The sequence below is a fragment of the Mercenaria mercenaria genome, chromosome 19 (genome assembly GCF_021730395.1).
Source record: "Mercenaria mercenaria strain notata chromosome 19, MADL_Memer_1, whole genome shotgun sequence".
In the NCBI taxonomy this organism is placed as follows: Eukaryota; Metazoa; Mollusca; class Bivalvia; order Venerida; family Veneridae; genus Mercenaria; species Mercenaria mercenaria.
In genome coordinates, this window is record NC_069379.1 from 7,544,734 (window position 1) to 7,560,852 (window position 16,119).

Below are 16,119 nucleotides of genomic sequence, written 5' to 3' on the forward strand. Positions count from 1 at the left end.
CATTAAGTCTGTTTAGAACAATTCCTGCGTAATATATTATGCAATTATAAAGATGAGAATGTACTAGATGTAACGTATAATAAAATGTATTACATTGTATATGTAGGGTACATGTCACGCACAATAAAAATTAAAATGAATTGAATTATTTGACCTATTGACCTAGTTTTTGAAGATACGTGACCCTGTTTTGAACTTTACCTAGATATCATCAAGGTGAACATTCTCACTAATTTTCATGAAGATCTAATGGCCTCTAGAGAGGTCACAAGGTTTTTCTATTTCAAGACCTACTGACCTAGTTTTTGATCGCAGTTGACCCAGTTTCAAACTTGACCTATATATCATCAAGATAAACATTCAGACCAACATTCATACAGATCCTTTGAAAAATATGGCCTCTAGAGAGGTCACGTTTTTTTCATTATTTGACCTACTGACCTACTTTTTGGTGGCACGTGACCCACTTTCGAACTTGACCTAGATATCATCAAGATGAACATTCTGACCATTTTTTATGGAGATCCATTCACAAGTATGGCCTCTAGAGAGGTCACAAGGTTTTTCTATTTTAGACCTACTGACCTAGTTTTTAACCGCACATGACCCTGTTTCAAACTTGACCTAGATATCAACAAGATGAACAATCAGACCAACATTCATACAGATCCCATGGAAAATATGGCATTTAGAGAGGTCACAAGGTTTTTCTATTATTTGACCTACTGACCTAGTTTTTGATGGCACGTGACTCACTTTCGAACTTGACCTAGATATCATCAAGATAAACGTTCAGACCAACATTCATACAGATCCCATGAAAAATATGGCCTCTAGAGAGGTCACAAGGTTTTTCTATTATTTGACCTACTGACCTAGTTTTTGAAGGCACGTCACCCACTTTCGAACTTGACCTAGATATCATCAAGGTGAACATTCTGACCAATTTTCATTAGATCTCATAAATATATGGCCTCTAGAGAGGTCACAAGGTTTTTCTATTTTTAGACCTACTGACCTAGTTTTTGACCGCACGTAACCCAGTTTCGAACTTGACCTAGATATCATCAAGGTGAACATTCAGACCAACTTTCATACAGATCCCATGAAAAATATGGCCTTTAGAGAGGTCACAAGGTTTTTCTATTATTTGACCTACTGACCTAGTTTTTTGACGGCACGTAACCCAGTTTCAAACTTGACCTAGATATCATCAAGATAAACGTTCTGACTAATTTTCATGAAGATCTTGTGAAATATATGGCCTCTAGAGAGGTCACAAGGTTTTTCTATTTTTAGACCTACTGACCTAGATTTTAAGGGCACGTGACCTAGTTTCGAACTTTTCCTAGATATCATCAAGGTGAACATTCTGACTAATTTTCATGAAGATCTTATGAAATATATGGCCTCTAGAGCGGTCACAAGGTTTTTCTATTTTTAGACCTACTGACCTAGTTTTTGAAGGCACGTGACCCAGTTTCGAACTTGACCTAGATGTCATCAAGATGAACATTCTGACTAACCTTCATAAAGATCCCACAAAAAGTGTGACCTCTAGAGTGGTCACAAGCAAAAGTTTACGGACGCAAGCACGGACGCACGAACGACGGACGCAGCGCGATCACAAAAGCTCACCTTGTCACTTTGTGACAGATTAGCTAAAAAGTAAAAGCAAAAACATTGTGTGTGTTTGTGTCGAATTTGTTACTGTAACTCTCCATCTAAATTTATGTACACAACTTGTGTCTGACATATGTCTTTGGTTTTGTGCTTGCAGACGGAACCGTAACTACTATAATTATCTTAGGGTTATATGTATATGTAGAAACACACGATACTAAGATAAGACGATAAATGCACAAAAATTCACAATTTCAATTAACTTAATCTTAATGAAACACTTTTTAATGATCATGACAAAACATTTATATTTATGTGTGTGTGTGGGGGGGGGGGGGGGGGGGGGGGGGGTATGTTTGAAGAACAAATGCTCATAATATATGACACAAAAAGACGCAAGTACATCAACAAAAAGGATATTAAGCATATAATTCTATAAAAGCAAAAAATGTCTGTGTATTAATACATTGTGAGATATGCAAAATATAAGAAACCAGTTTCTATTCGTAAAGCAATTTGTACATTTTTATATTAAATAGTATCTAATGTGTGTCGAACCACGGCTAATTTTGAATGTAAAATGTATGAAGAACTATGACATAACATACTAATCATATCATAACATATCAAGCTAAAATTAAAACTCATAAAATGTGGTTTTTGTTGAAAAAAAAATGTTCACACTATACATTCGTTTTAAAAAATTACATTGCTACGTTGTTTAAACCCATAGCGCATAGAAACATTAATTACAAAATATTTTGTGCAATGTTTCTACTAATCCATTGCAAAATTAATGTTTTTACACTGTTGGATTAAGAACAAACTATCTGTCACTTGCAAGACAGTTTAAAGATTTTCATTTCAGGAAATATTTTGTACATTCATTGCATTTATCACTTCTACATCCTGCATAAATCTCTAATGCACCATCATCATCACGTATTTAGTTTTTCGTTTTCATCGTACAAAACTGTTACCATATATCGTCTTGTTTCCTTGCACATGTAAAAAGAATGCATTTATTGTAATCTACTGCCATTTGAAAGCACAACATCTAAAGGTTTGTCTCTAGAAGTTTGTACTCCGTCTGTTGCCGTAGTAGTATTCCCTTCTCTTCTCCGGTCGTCGGTATTCGTTACTTCCGCTACTATAACCATTCCCCTATAAACAAATAAACCTTTATTTGTAAAAGCTATTTGGAGGCCCGTTAAAGGAGACCGAAATATTTGCGATGTACATATACTGGTTTACCATCGACAAGTTACTTTCATTCAAAAATAGTTTTGTGGGGTTTATACGTTACAATATCAGGTCCTCAGCTTTATAATGTGTTTGCAAATGCTCGTACAGAGAGCAAAGTAAAATACCTTCCATATTATTTGATAGGTACGGTGGTTTTCATTGTTTTTAAACAGAAATCGTGTCTGAATAAACGCGTTACTTCTATGCGCCTACGGATAAAATATCATGCCAATGATATCTATCATAACAATTTTAAATAGTTCTGATGCGTTTCATACACAAATCTATAATATTAGAAGACACAAAGAAAAGAATAAAAACGAATTTGAGCAATTAATTATTCCGAATATCAAAATGATATATAAAACAAGTCAAATGACCACTTACTTTTAAAGCCAAATATTGAATGGAATGCATCAAATTGTTATATCTTATGTTTTGAATATCTAAGAAAAGTATTAATTTTATTAATTTCTTTAGTTTTATTATGTATACAATATAAGTTTGTTATTCTTGCCTTACATTTTCGAGAACTGGACAAATGTCACAGGTATTTCTATAATGTGTTTTTTCACATGACAGTTGTATTTATGCTTATTACAGCACGATTATTTGAAATTAGCTACAATAAAAATGACCATATTTTCGCAACAATTTCAAAGTGTACATTTGAATACAGATCGTATTGGTATATATTATTTGTAAAACATAGGACCAAGACGTCTTATACATTCCATTTGAAACAGGAACATATGACATGAACATGAGCACGTACATGTATGGTAATGAATTATATTTGTAAGTGATATTCTTACCACTCCGCTGTCCTGATCTATTAAGTTTTTCTCTTCGACCATAGTCCGGCCTCGGTGAACTTGGCCTTCCGTAATCAGGGGAAGGAGATCTTCGGCCATTCACATTGTTCCTCGGAGCTCTCCAGTCCATGTCGTAATTTGCGTCCAAGCCTTGGTTGTGACTTGAAACCCTTCTTGGCTCTTCACCCGAGTACCGTCGGGTATCAGAGCGATAAAAATGCGCATCATGATTCGCAAGGTTTGGCATAGAGCCGTGAAAGTTTGGCCTTGGTAGTTTATGAGGTTTCGCGTAGGCGGCTGAACCATTGAGGTAACCATTGTGGTTTCTATAACTGCTACCACCATTTTGTTGTTCATAGGGTAGAGACCTGAAAAAATACAAAAACATTTTGATTTGTTTGAAAATAGTACAAGATGACGGCCACTAAACAATATCATAATAAGAGAGGCTTCAACTTATAATTGAACGCAATGAAATATTTATAACTGCACATTTCACTGTTTTCTTCATTGTGATATCTAATAGATATAGTATTTCGATTCAAAATATCGTTTGCTGCAAACGCGAAAATATATGACAAATTACATGCATAGATCGTGGACTTTTGAAGATTCGCCATTCATATAAATGTATGATAAGAGGTAAACAACTCGAATATTAGATATCTGATTAAAAGCATTTGTCATGAAACTGTGCAAGAAAAAAGCACTGGTGGACTTAAACAATTCTTTCCAAGCACGACCTACAGCAAAAGCACCGACTATCCTTCGTATAAATCAAATGTAAATATTTTGACATGGGATAGATTTCAAGAGGCCAGGAGTTTTTAGAAGAACATTTAGTTGGGAGCAAAATGACGCATGTAAATTGGAGGTTCATCATCGCATCTCTGTACAAAGAAACAAACAAAAGGCATGCTCCTGGAGGCTATTTAAGAAAGTATGTAGACTATTCTATTTTTGATGAGGTTATGAAATAGATGTTTATTTGTTTTTTTTTTTTCGTTTAGCGTCGTTTTCCAACAGTTTTTCAGGTATGTAAAGGCTAGTGATGGGCAAATCGGTTAGATTTGCCAACCGATTAATCGGCATAATCGGACAAGCCAACCGATTCGATTAATCGGATATAATCGGATAATCGGTTACTCTAGTTACATAAGTATATATAAGTTCACCTCACAGTGTATATTTTATGTCATTACTTAAGAAATGAACCACACAGACATCAAATATCTTATTTCTATTGTATCCCTTCGTAAACACGAGTAAGTTAACAGCATAAAATAAAATATTTGTGAAGATAGTAAATTTCAAATCAGGTACTCTTAATTTCACCAGTGACTTATCCAGTGTTATTTAATTAAATTTAATTTAATTTTTTTTGGAGCAAAAAAAAAGTATTAACGATTTATTAATTCTTAATTAACGACTGGAATGATTTCAATCCCACAAATACCTTTGCTAATATGCTTGCGTAAGTCTTACGGCATGCAATGCATACTGCCATACTTATGTCAAGACTTTAGGTTGATGGTTTTCCCGGCTTAATGTTGTAAAAGCCACATATCTTCCAAAATCTGGGTTATCACAGATGACTTCAATTTCTTTCGAGACTTTGGAGGAAGCTATTTTTACGTAGAGTAATTTCCCTCGGCGTAACTGCCCTAAAGAACCGTAAACACCAAAAAGAAAAAGGTCAGAAACAACTAAATTATCCCTTTAGGGTGCCAAGTAATTAATCGGTCTGGGAAAAGTGAAGTCGGCGATCGCGTTCATGAATGCAACGCCGACGATTATTCGATTGTCGCCGATTGTCGGCCCATCACTAGTAAAGGCGGACAGTTAACCTGACCAGTATTCCTGGATTCTGTACCAGTACAAACCAAGTAACTGCCAACTTTGCCACATGAATCAGAGGTGGAGAACGAATGATTCGGACACAACATCTTTTATCAAATCGTCACGGAGAACATACGCTTCTGGCCGAGATCGAACTAACGACCCCTCGATCCATAGATCTACGCTCTCCCTATCGAGCTAAGCTTGCTTGTAGAAAAAAACTCGTTACGGAAAATGCGGATCAAGAAGTAATGAAAATGGAAGACAATAAACCAATAAATTATTACTACAACTTTTCCGTCTAAGTGTAAACTTTAGAATTCAGAATGAGTTACTACTGTGTGGCGGATCTAAAATCGAACAATGAAAATTTCATCACTGAACATATATTTATTTTCATATTTTTTGTTAAAATTGATCTCCTCTCGTAAGGTCAACGACGATGAACTTTTGTTTTAGCATTATTACAGCCGTTCCAGTAAGAAAAACTTTATGATACAATCGAAAATTGGCAAGCTGAGTTGATTATGCTGCCTCATGTATTTGCTAAAATTTGTTAAACTCAAAACGATCTCCGCCTATTTATTCTTTGAATGAAGCCTAGAATGTAATCAAGCATACTAATAGCAGACTCGGTTTATGAGCAGTAATGTAAAGAGCAGCAACCCCTAGTATATCTAATAGGCTTCATGATCCAAAAGGACCAGAAAATCTGAAAACACTGAGTCCGAGGAGGTCTTTTGCGGTCGCATACGGCACTTAAAGATTGCTGTAGTGATACTTATCGTTAATATAATCTATATGATCCATTGGAAGCACAACATGCAACAAAGCAAAATAAAAGCAGACTAATGAGCTAAAGCAGTCGAAAAGAAACCTTCATTGTGTACTTGCGCACAGTGTTGAAAATTACCGTTATATTTTCTGGTCCTTCCTGATGATCACGGACCACATTAAAGTCATCTACATATTAAAAGAATTCCGCTTAAGTTGGCGAGATTGTGTGTGTTAGCGATGTTGTACACTGCACCACCTCTCAAAAACATATCCTTGAATACATATTTTGCTTCCCAAAGGCTTAATGATTTTAACTACCTTGTCGTGTGGAGTCCGTAAACTTAACCTCGTACATGGACAAAGTTGAGTATATTCAATTTTTCAGGATAATACAGTTTTTGCTTTACTGAGTCTGCTGTAATGAACTGGTTTCATTCTAAGCCTTAAAAGTATTTTTAAAGCTATTTCACTATAAGTTTTACTTGTTTAGACGTATTATCATACATATCATCATCTAAATATAACTGTACCCGCCCTCTAAGCTGAATAGGGAAAGCGCAGATCTACGGATCTCGGGGTTGTGAGTTACGATACCCGGGCTGGGCGTATGTTTTCCGTGACGATTTGAGAAAAGACACTGTGTCTGAAATAATTCGTCCTTAATCTCTGATTCATGTGGAGAGAACAGTTTCTACTGGTACAGAATACAGGAGCACTGATTAGATTAACTGCCCACCGTTACATAACTGAAATACTGTTGTAAAACGACGTTAAACCCTAAACAAACAAACAAAAATCTGAAACCAACGGCTTAAAATACCACGATATAATTGCATTTAAAACAAAATTCCTTTCCTGTTGATCAAACATATCCATGTTTAAGAAATGCTCTACAAACTTTGCACACATAAAATGAGTTTACTATTTACCTATAACTATTTAAGGAATTCCTGTCGTATGAAAAGTTCTGACCATCCCTCATATACTGACTATTCATTAAAGAACCGTCGAACGATTTGAAGTCATTGTTATCCATGTTTCTCATAGACATTTTCTCAACTTCCTTAACCTTGGCTGCTTTCCATCTGGAAAAAATGAAACACACCTAGTTCTACAAAGATTGTTGGTATAGTAGTAATGTCACTGTCAATCATACTCAAAGTACCTTAGACTTAAGTACTAGCTATGCGCGAGAGGAAGTAGCTCTCTAGTTCTAAACTTTAAATACAAATTAATGTTTTGCTTTCGTAGAAAACATGTTGCAGTTGATGCGTCAAGTAAATGCGATAGCTACCTCAATAATTATCAATATGTGTTATACACCCGTGGAAAAGATATATGGAAGGACAACTAACCATATGTTTAGTAACGTGGTGAAGTTAAATATAAAAGTTGAAGTTATTTTCGAGGATATTTAGCAATATACTACATTCTGACTTCTATAGTCTATAATTCATATAGTCAAAATACACATATCTCGTTGGTTTATTGTAATTATATTTACCTGCATACTGCAATGACAACGACTGCCAATATAAAGACAACGGCTCCAAGACTACTCCCCGTTGCAATAAAAATCGTTTTGAGATCTAAAAATAGATAACAAGATACAATGACTATGATTCAAATATTTGACTTCGTAACATACGTATACATCGGCACTTCTGCTAAAAATGTTGAAATCCAGTTAATATAGTTAAGTGCTTTCGGTACCGACACTAATCAATCCGAATTTAAATGCTAATCACGAATGACGTCATCACCGATTAACAAAGAACATAACCTTCAGCTAAAATTAGACGTGGCCTACTTACCTTAAATTAATTTGCCTTGAACAGTACATAAAACTTATTGCCTCCATTTCTTATAATTGGTTTGAAATATGATACGTATTCTATAGACACTATGTAATACGTATATATATTAATGTGTATATACCTCTCAATCCATTTTCCTGTCTTTATTCACTTTTCTTTCTTACTTGACGTATCAAAATATAATAATAATCCAATATGTCACAAATAGCTAACTAGGGTAGTGCTCATTGACTTAGTCTAAATAAAATTCTTAACTTTGTAGGTTTAAGGTAGTGAACCATTTATGATACTTATTCTCCCTATACAATTTCAGCATTCTCCTTTTTTACGGAAAGACATGCACCTTTTGAACTACACACTGTATTAACGCCCATATAATGCCGAATTGCCTAATGAGAATACGTAATCACCCAGTGTCATGCGGGGTTTAATTCAAAGTTTAGCGCAGTCATTTTTCGAAATTTCCATTTTATGAAGCAAATGCAAGGCGACTACGTAGTCTTTTCAAGGTACGCATTTAATACATGTATGTGTCGAAGAAATACCTGTTTCCGCTAATTGTACGTCCTCGCATGTTTTCCCCGTCCACCCATCACGACACCTACAAATTGCTAAAACTATCAGTAACATAACTTTGTAAATATATGATCTAGGTACAAGTTGTCAAAGTGTTTTGTAAGGATTTTGTTTTCCTGAAATAATGCATTTATTTTCAATAAGTAAGTCTTTATGTCAGTGTTAGACCCATACAATTTCGAGAGAAGAAAACATCAGCGATACTTTTTTTACATGTATCTCATGTATATATTACTTTAATGTTTATGGAATATTCGGAATATTTCGTTAGGTGACAATGATGAAGGTTTATACATTTATTAAATTCATAATTTTCAATTATAGGTCATATGGCGACTTTTCATCTTTGATGATGGATGAAGACCTCAGCAACCCTCCGTTCATTATTTCTTAACGTGTTGGCACCTGAGTAGAACCACATACTTTCCGTAAACCAGCTGGATGGCTTCCACACATGAAGAATCCAACGCCCTAAGTGAGGCTCGAACCCACATCGCTGAGTGGCAAGTGGCTCTATGTCAGCGAGCTTAACCACTCAGCCACGGAGTCCCCTTAAAATCTCATTACTCAGCTAAATATAAAGTGGACTGGACCAATAAGCGGTGATAAACATTATGACTTTGCTACTTTAATGCATAAATAGATAACTCATGACGAATAAAAAGAATAATTTTCTCTTTTCCCCTTTTTCAATTTAAGTTTCATATAAAGCAAACAAAGGACAAAAACAAACTACAAGGCAAATAAACATTCTATGGAAGTTTAAGAAATGCCGTCGTTAATACATTAACATTATACTTGTTGAAGGACGACCAACGGACAATTAATCACCCTTTAACTGTTTCTGTTCATGCGGTCTAGTAACTGAAGAATGCATATATGAATGAAATTGCATCATTGTTCAAAACAGTAGGGCAAATTAAGCATATTAAAATTTTTCTAACTGTACATTACATTTTATCGTTAGCTATGGCCCTTCGACTTTCATAGGTCGGTGTAATACATGATCATATCCTATACAGAATACTCTTACATGATTCTGTTAAAAATAAAACGATAACACGAACTGATTCGATGCACTTATGAGCCGCACCATAAAAAAAAAAGAAGAAAAAAAAAAGTGCATTCGCGCAGTCTGGTCAGGATTCATGCTGTTCGCTAACAGTTTCCTTAATTGCAATAAGATTGGAAAGCGAACAGCTTAGATCCTGATCAGACTGCGCAGATGCACTATGTTGATTTTCTCATGGTGCAACTCATATCATGTTTTATACTTACCTGCACTCAAAATCGGTGTCCTCATCAATCATATGACATGAACCGTAATTCTGGCATGGATTTTCATTACAGGTATTATTTGAAACTGAAAATGTATGATAAAGATGCATATTTAGATAACTGAAATAGTAATTGGTCGAAAGTATTAAATACCAGAAATATGCCCAAAATACAACCGACTCACGTTTAAACAAGTGTGTTTTGTTGGCAAATAAAACACGTTTTGGAGTTAGATACGTAGATCAAAACATCGTGTTTTATTTGCCAACTAAGCAGGCAAAAGTAAAATCTATTTCTATTTTAACACGTTCGAAGTACACCAGAAAGGGCTAAAATAGATAAAGTGAAGAACTAACTCCAGAAATATACTTTTTACTTCAAAACTAACATATTTCGTCCATTGGACTTCATCAGAGTATAATAACAAAACAGCATGACGTCACAGGAAAGTAAGACGTCAATGACGACGTCAACTGACGTTACCCGTTTTGGCGTAATATTCACATGTAGTATAGGATCAAAAATAGATACTTATTCCCTGCAAAAATTGCAAAGCAAAAATAATATTAATACAGGCAAGCAAAACTAACTAATATGCAAACATACATTAGGAAGAATCTGTGTGATAAAATGAAAGACTAAAATAATATTTTAGCATTCATGCCATGAGGCCAGGCTGTATTCAATGTATGAATCCAACGAGTCTCTTTCAAGAGCCTAAACCAGTCATTTTTACCAAGTCGATTGGCATGAAAGAAAAATCACTAACAGAGTGATTTTCAGAATTGAAATGTTCAGATACATTTGTAGGAGTATCAGGAAAATGTCTAATATCAAATTTATGGCTGTTCATTGTTTGTGAACATTTCTGATGTGTCTGTCCCACATATTGTAACTTACACTTTTTGCATGTGATTAAATAGATAACATTTTCAGACACGCAGTTCAGATTTTGCTTAACATCGTAAGTTTTCAAAGTTTGAGAGCTTGTAAACTGTGCAGATTCAGTGATATTAGCGCAATGAGAACACCGTGTTCTATTACATTTAAAAACACCACCATTTACATCCGAAGACACCAGGCTGCTGTGAACCAAGATATCACTGAGATTTGTAGGTCGCTTGTAAGCAATAATTTGTTTGCATTTAACCAGGTTTCGTACACTGCTTTTCTCAGATAGTTAAAAGAGCCCCCAATATTTATTAAGGATCTGACAAATGTTTGGTAGGGATGGGTTGTATACGCAAACAAAGTTCTACCAATATTAACATCAAGAAAAGTAGCTGTATCTCTTGAATAACTGTGGGTGAATTTTATATTGGGATGGACATTGTTTAAACTGTCAATGAATTTAAGTAGGTCCGCTTCACTGTGTTCCCATATAAAATGATGTCATCAAGGAAGCGTAACCAAAGCGATGGCTTAACAGTAGTATTAGCTAGGAAATCGCTTTCCAATTTACCCATAAAAAGTGAAGCATAAGTAGGAGCCATACGTGTACCCATAGCAGTACCTAAAATTTGAACATAATTTTCATTATTTGAACTGAAAATGGTTTTTAGTCACGACCAGTTCAATAAGCTGGCAAATATCATTGACTGACTGATGTGACAAGTATGAATGAGCTTTGTCCAAATATTCACGGCAAGCCTCGATCCCATCATCATGCGGAATATTGGTGTATAAGGTGGAAACATCCATAGTAACCAAAAATGCATTAGGAGAGATATTATGCATAGACCCTAGCTTTTTAATAAAGTCAGTAGAGTCTTTAACACATGAGGACAGGGCTTCCATGTGTGGCTTCAAGATATTATCAATGTATTCAGATATGCCTCCAGTAACAGAGTTATACCCAGATACAATTGGCCGTCCTGGGTAACCAAGTGGTAGTTCTGAATTAATATCTTTATGAATTTTGGGCAAGATGTAAAATTGTGGCGTTCTGGCATCACTAGGTACAATTAAAGTATCATTAGAATCACCATTAACATTCATGATTTATATCCTGATAAAAATTAAATATGAAAGGGATACTAATCTGGGATTCTTTATAGGTGGAATAGCCAAAAGTAGATCATTTTGCGTGTTCTAATCAACAAGACAATGCACGGTAAATCCATCTTTGTATATATTAAAGAAAATCTTTAAAGTGTTAGAACACGTTTGGACCCTATGGCCTTTATCAAAATCATCACGTCCGTCCCGGCCCAAATTTCACGAAAAAAACTACGTTTTCCAATCTAATATCAGCTTCCTTTTGAGCCATTTTGATACATTCGTGGTGAAAGAGATAAAGTAACTGAAACATTAACTATGAAAAGAATTGTTCAAACAGCGTTATCTTACGTATGTACTGTTACATAAACAAAAAGAAACGAAGTATTTGATGAACAAAAAGATAGGAAACACGCTTAAAACTATAATACTTGTGATATAATAAATACCTACTATATGAATTTTAATAAAGATATTAAAGCACGTATTACCTTTGCATTCATAATCCGATTTGCGTGTGTAACCTTTCTTACATTCACAATGTAATGTTGCGTTGATGTATTGGCATTTTGTTGAGTCAGGGTTGCAGAGATTATATTGTGGTATACTGCATAATGCATCAGTTTGCTTCTCTGAAATACAGCACACAAAAATAAGAATAAATGTTTGTGATATCCAACTCCAAGGCACCTGGTTAGGAGGAACATGATTTATATCCTGATAAAAATAAAATATGAAATAATTCACCGGTTGTATTATACAAATGCAATTAATCATAATGGCATTTATTTTCTCCTCAGGGTGTATTTAGCTTTGTTGAATACCCTAGAAAACTTCAATCCAGTATGCAAAAAAGTATTTATACACCCATCAATAGTGACTGATTCATCAATTTGGCAATTGTTTAAGTTTTCTTTTATTAAAATCCAAATACATGTCATACTATAGAATATACTGAAAATGATATATTTATTGAGCTCAAGTTGTTTTAGCCAATGTACCTTTTTATTACCATTTTAGAATGAGATATCTACTTCTTACGACCAGTTTAACTATACTATAATCTTTGCATATAATACTGCATATATACAATCTTTTTAAGTATTTTATAAAACATACTGACAACAAAAGTAGCAGATACGAACTTCATCATGAACAATCACATGATGTTTGTAGTTTTCGAAAATGTACAGGTCGTAATCGGTTATCAAGTAACAGTTTCAACATTTCTATATTTAGGACATAGATATATACGTACACCTTTGTAAATAACAATATTATATATAAGCTTGGTACAGGTATATCTTAAATGATATTGTAGTATTGGTACAAACTTTCATCAAATACTACATCTTTATCAAATATCACATTGAATGGTAGATCGACAGATATATCATTCTTCTCTGCTTTGCATATTCCTTTTGGGCAATTTTCCTTCCTGTAGTCGTGCCATGCTTTTGTAATATTATCCGAATCCAATGGTTCATCAAAATGCAAAACAAATTCAACAGCTAGGTTCTCAGATGTTTCCCTGAAAATTGGAATTTATCATTCAACAGTTATATAACGCTAGTCATAAATGCAAAAGATGGCTATTGTTTGAATAAATATCTTGTTAGGTACTCCGTTTCGGTGAAATATCGACTGGAAAAGATGCAATACATTACGCCGTTGCAATCTTTGAAATACGACATAATTTCACACTATAGTGTATTAACATTTGGACCATATAGCCTTTATCAAAATCACCACGTCCCGGCCGAAATTGCACGAAAACAAAAAACATAATAAGTAATTACTAAGTTAAGTCTGTTATTTTAAAACCTTGCTATTGGTTAATTTATTGTTATTTCATGTCGACTGTTTCTATAGCTAAATCATACCTTGATGAGTAGTTTTTGTCTGCAGTACTTATTTCAATCATGCTAATATGATATTTCTATTTAAGCACCATATAATGAACTTAAGTATTTGCTTCAGTATATTTCTTATTTCTATACTTCATTTTCTGTAAAATTCAGAATTACTGTGTTTTGATCTATGTAATAGTCATATATGACAGAGCATGAGATTTTTGGTCCAAATGCAATTTTGGTCAAAAATGGGATTTTGGGCTAATCTGACAGACTGTGACCGTTTCTGAGTAAAAATCTTCAATTTGACAACAAAAATCAGCCGTTGTCATGGAGATATTACCATTTTTCGGACATCATGTTTTTGTCTAGCTGTATCAAAATTGAGGCAGTATATCTTAATAATGACTCCATATTTAAATAATATCAAGATGAAATACATGATAAAATAACAAAGGCAACAGGCAATTAATGGATTGTATTTCTTTTTGTCTCTTTCTTTCATGTAGTATAAAAAATATTTATGTTCCAAAAACCGTTTCTATAGCAACCTTGTTATTTAACCTCTTTTTTAACAGTACCTTGATGAATCTAGCAATAAATTACATAGAATGTGAAATAAATACACAATTAATTTTTCTAGTGTGCATTCAATTTTCCGACAACTGTTTTATGACATTCTTTAGAAACAAAATACAGACTATATTTGATATCAAATTAGACAACATCCCCAAAACGAGGACATTAATCTTATTGTTATAGACACCTTATCTATTAAACAGTAAGAAAGAAAATCAGACAAGAAGATATAATAATCAGACTGTTACTATCAACTGTGAGTTTGCTATAATTTCAGAAGACTTAGTTATACTGATCAGTGAATCATTACCATGGCAACAATGTGGTATTTTCTTACAAAAATACTAACATTTTTGGCAATTTCTTTGTAATAAATTGAATATTGGAAGTGTTTTTTCCATATATTTACATCAAAAGCTGTCTGTTTTCTTATTTAAGCAAGAGAGCAGACATCATTCCATGCAAATTAAGGTTTGAGAAATATATAATTTTCAGATAAACCTCTCTCAGTTACAACTATTGCCATTTTAAGGCAGACTTGTGTAATAACATAGTGCTTTGTAGATGCAATTATTACATATTGAAAATATTCACTAACATAATACAGCTTAACTTATATAACATATAAACAAGAAAGATGTTGTTTACATATGATGATATCCAAAATAATTTAAAAGTTAAATTAATGTTACCATGGCAACAATGCACTATTTTCTTAAAATAGTATTTTTTTTGTAAATTTTCCAGAAAGAATCAGAACATTTGTTCAGTGTACATTTGTTTTACACCATAAATGGTGAATTATGATCACTTATAAAAAACAAACATCATTTTATGTAATGTAATTTGTCTTTGAGAACTACATATTTTCCTGATATGCCTACCTGCATTACAGCTCTGCCACTTTATGGCAGATTTGTGTTATAACATGTTTTGTTGATGGTTACATATAAAAGATATTTTCTTGCAGAACATAGTCTGATTAGCAGAATATAAACAAGACACATGCTGTTTACATAATCAAACAAATCTAAATTTAAGTCAAATTTGTGTTACCATGGCAACTCACAATATTTTGCAAAAAAATTTAGTTATTTCTACAAAGGTCATGTCATGTAAAAATATCCTTTAACACAATTATAACCATGGATTTACATGATTAATTCTTGAAATAAGATATATTATATTCAGCCAGTAACAAATATTTTCTGCTATATTGGTAGTTTTCTGTCATGGCCATTTCTGGAAAAATCCTTCCTACACTCGCACTGGCAAGGCAGTTTATTGTAAAAATGTTTCCTCCAAAGGTTGTGCTTTAATGTCACACATGTTGTAGTTTTGAAACAACTAGGATTCATTCAACAGACATGTCTTAGTATTTCATGCATGCAGTTTTGGAAAATTTATAAGTTAAATTCTGTATTGTTAGAACAATTAAGATAGTGCTTCTCAAACAACTTCACAGCTGTCATGGCATCAAAACACTTATAAAATTCTTTTATCCAATATTTCCCACAGTTTTACTTTTTCTTGAAACACATTTGTAATTTGAATTAGAGTTTTTAACTTTTTCAGGTCATGAGGGCAGGAAACATGACCTTATTTGTGCAATATGGAGTTATTTGCTCATATCAGTATTTGTGACATGCACTCTATTCCACAGGCATGATGTCAGCTGGATGATCAGTAGAACATATTAATTCCTTCTGTTTCATTCCC

At 33.7% G+C, this 16,119-nt stretch overlaps 1 protein-coding gene across 1 annotated transcript in view; it reads right to left on the reverse strand.

Moving 5' to 3' along the window:
* Positions 1-1,961: 1,961 nt before the first annotated feature.
* Positions 1,962-16,119, reverse strand: part of LOC123542570 (uncharacterized) — an 85,407-nt gene continuing 71,249 nt past the window's right edge. Inside the window, exons 39-46 of the mRNA XM_053532105.1 lie at positions 13,303-13,499; positions 12,460-12,600; positions 9,971-10,055; positions 8,662-8,717; positions 7,804-7,888; positions 7,229-7,384; positions 3,684-4,051; positions 1,962-2,787 (exon numbers count right to left, since the gene is read on the reverse strand). Of these exons, the coding sequence (XP_053388080.1) occupies positions 2,774-2,787; positions 3,684-4,051; positions 7,229-7,384; positions 7,804-7,888; positions 8,662-8,717; positions 9,971-10,055; positions 12,460-12,600; positions 13,303-13,499 (1,102 nt within the window). The 3' untranslated portion in view covers positions 1,962-2,773. The remainder of the gene's footprint in view (positions 2,788-3,683; positions 4,052-7,228; positions 7,385-7,803; positions 7,889-8,661; positions 8,718-9,970; positions 10,056-12,459; positions 12,601-13,302; positions 13,500-16,119) is intronic.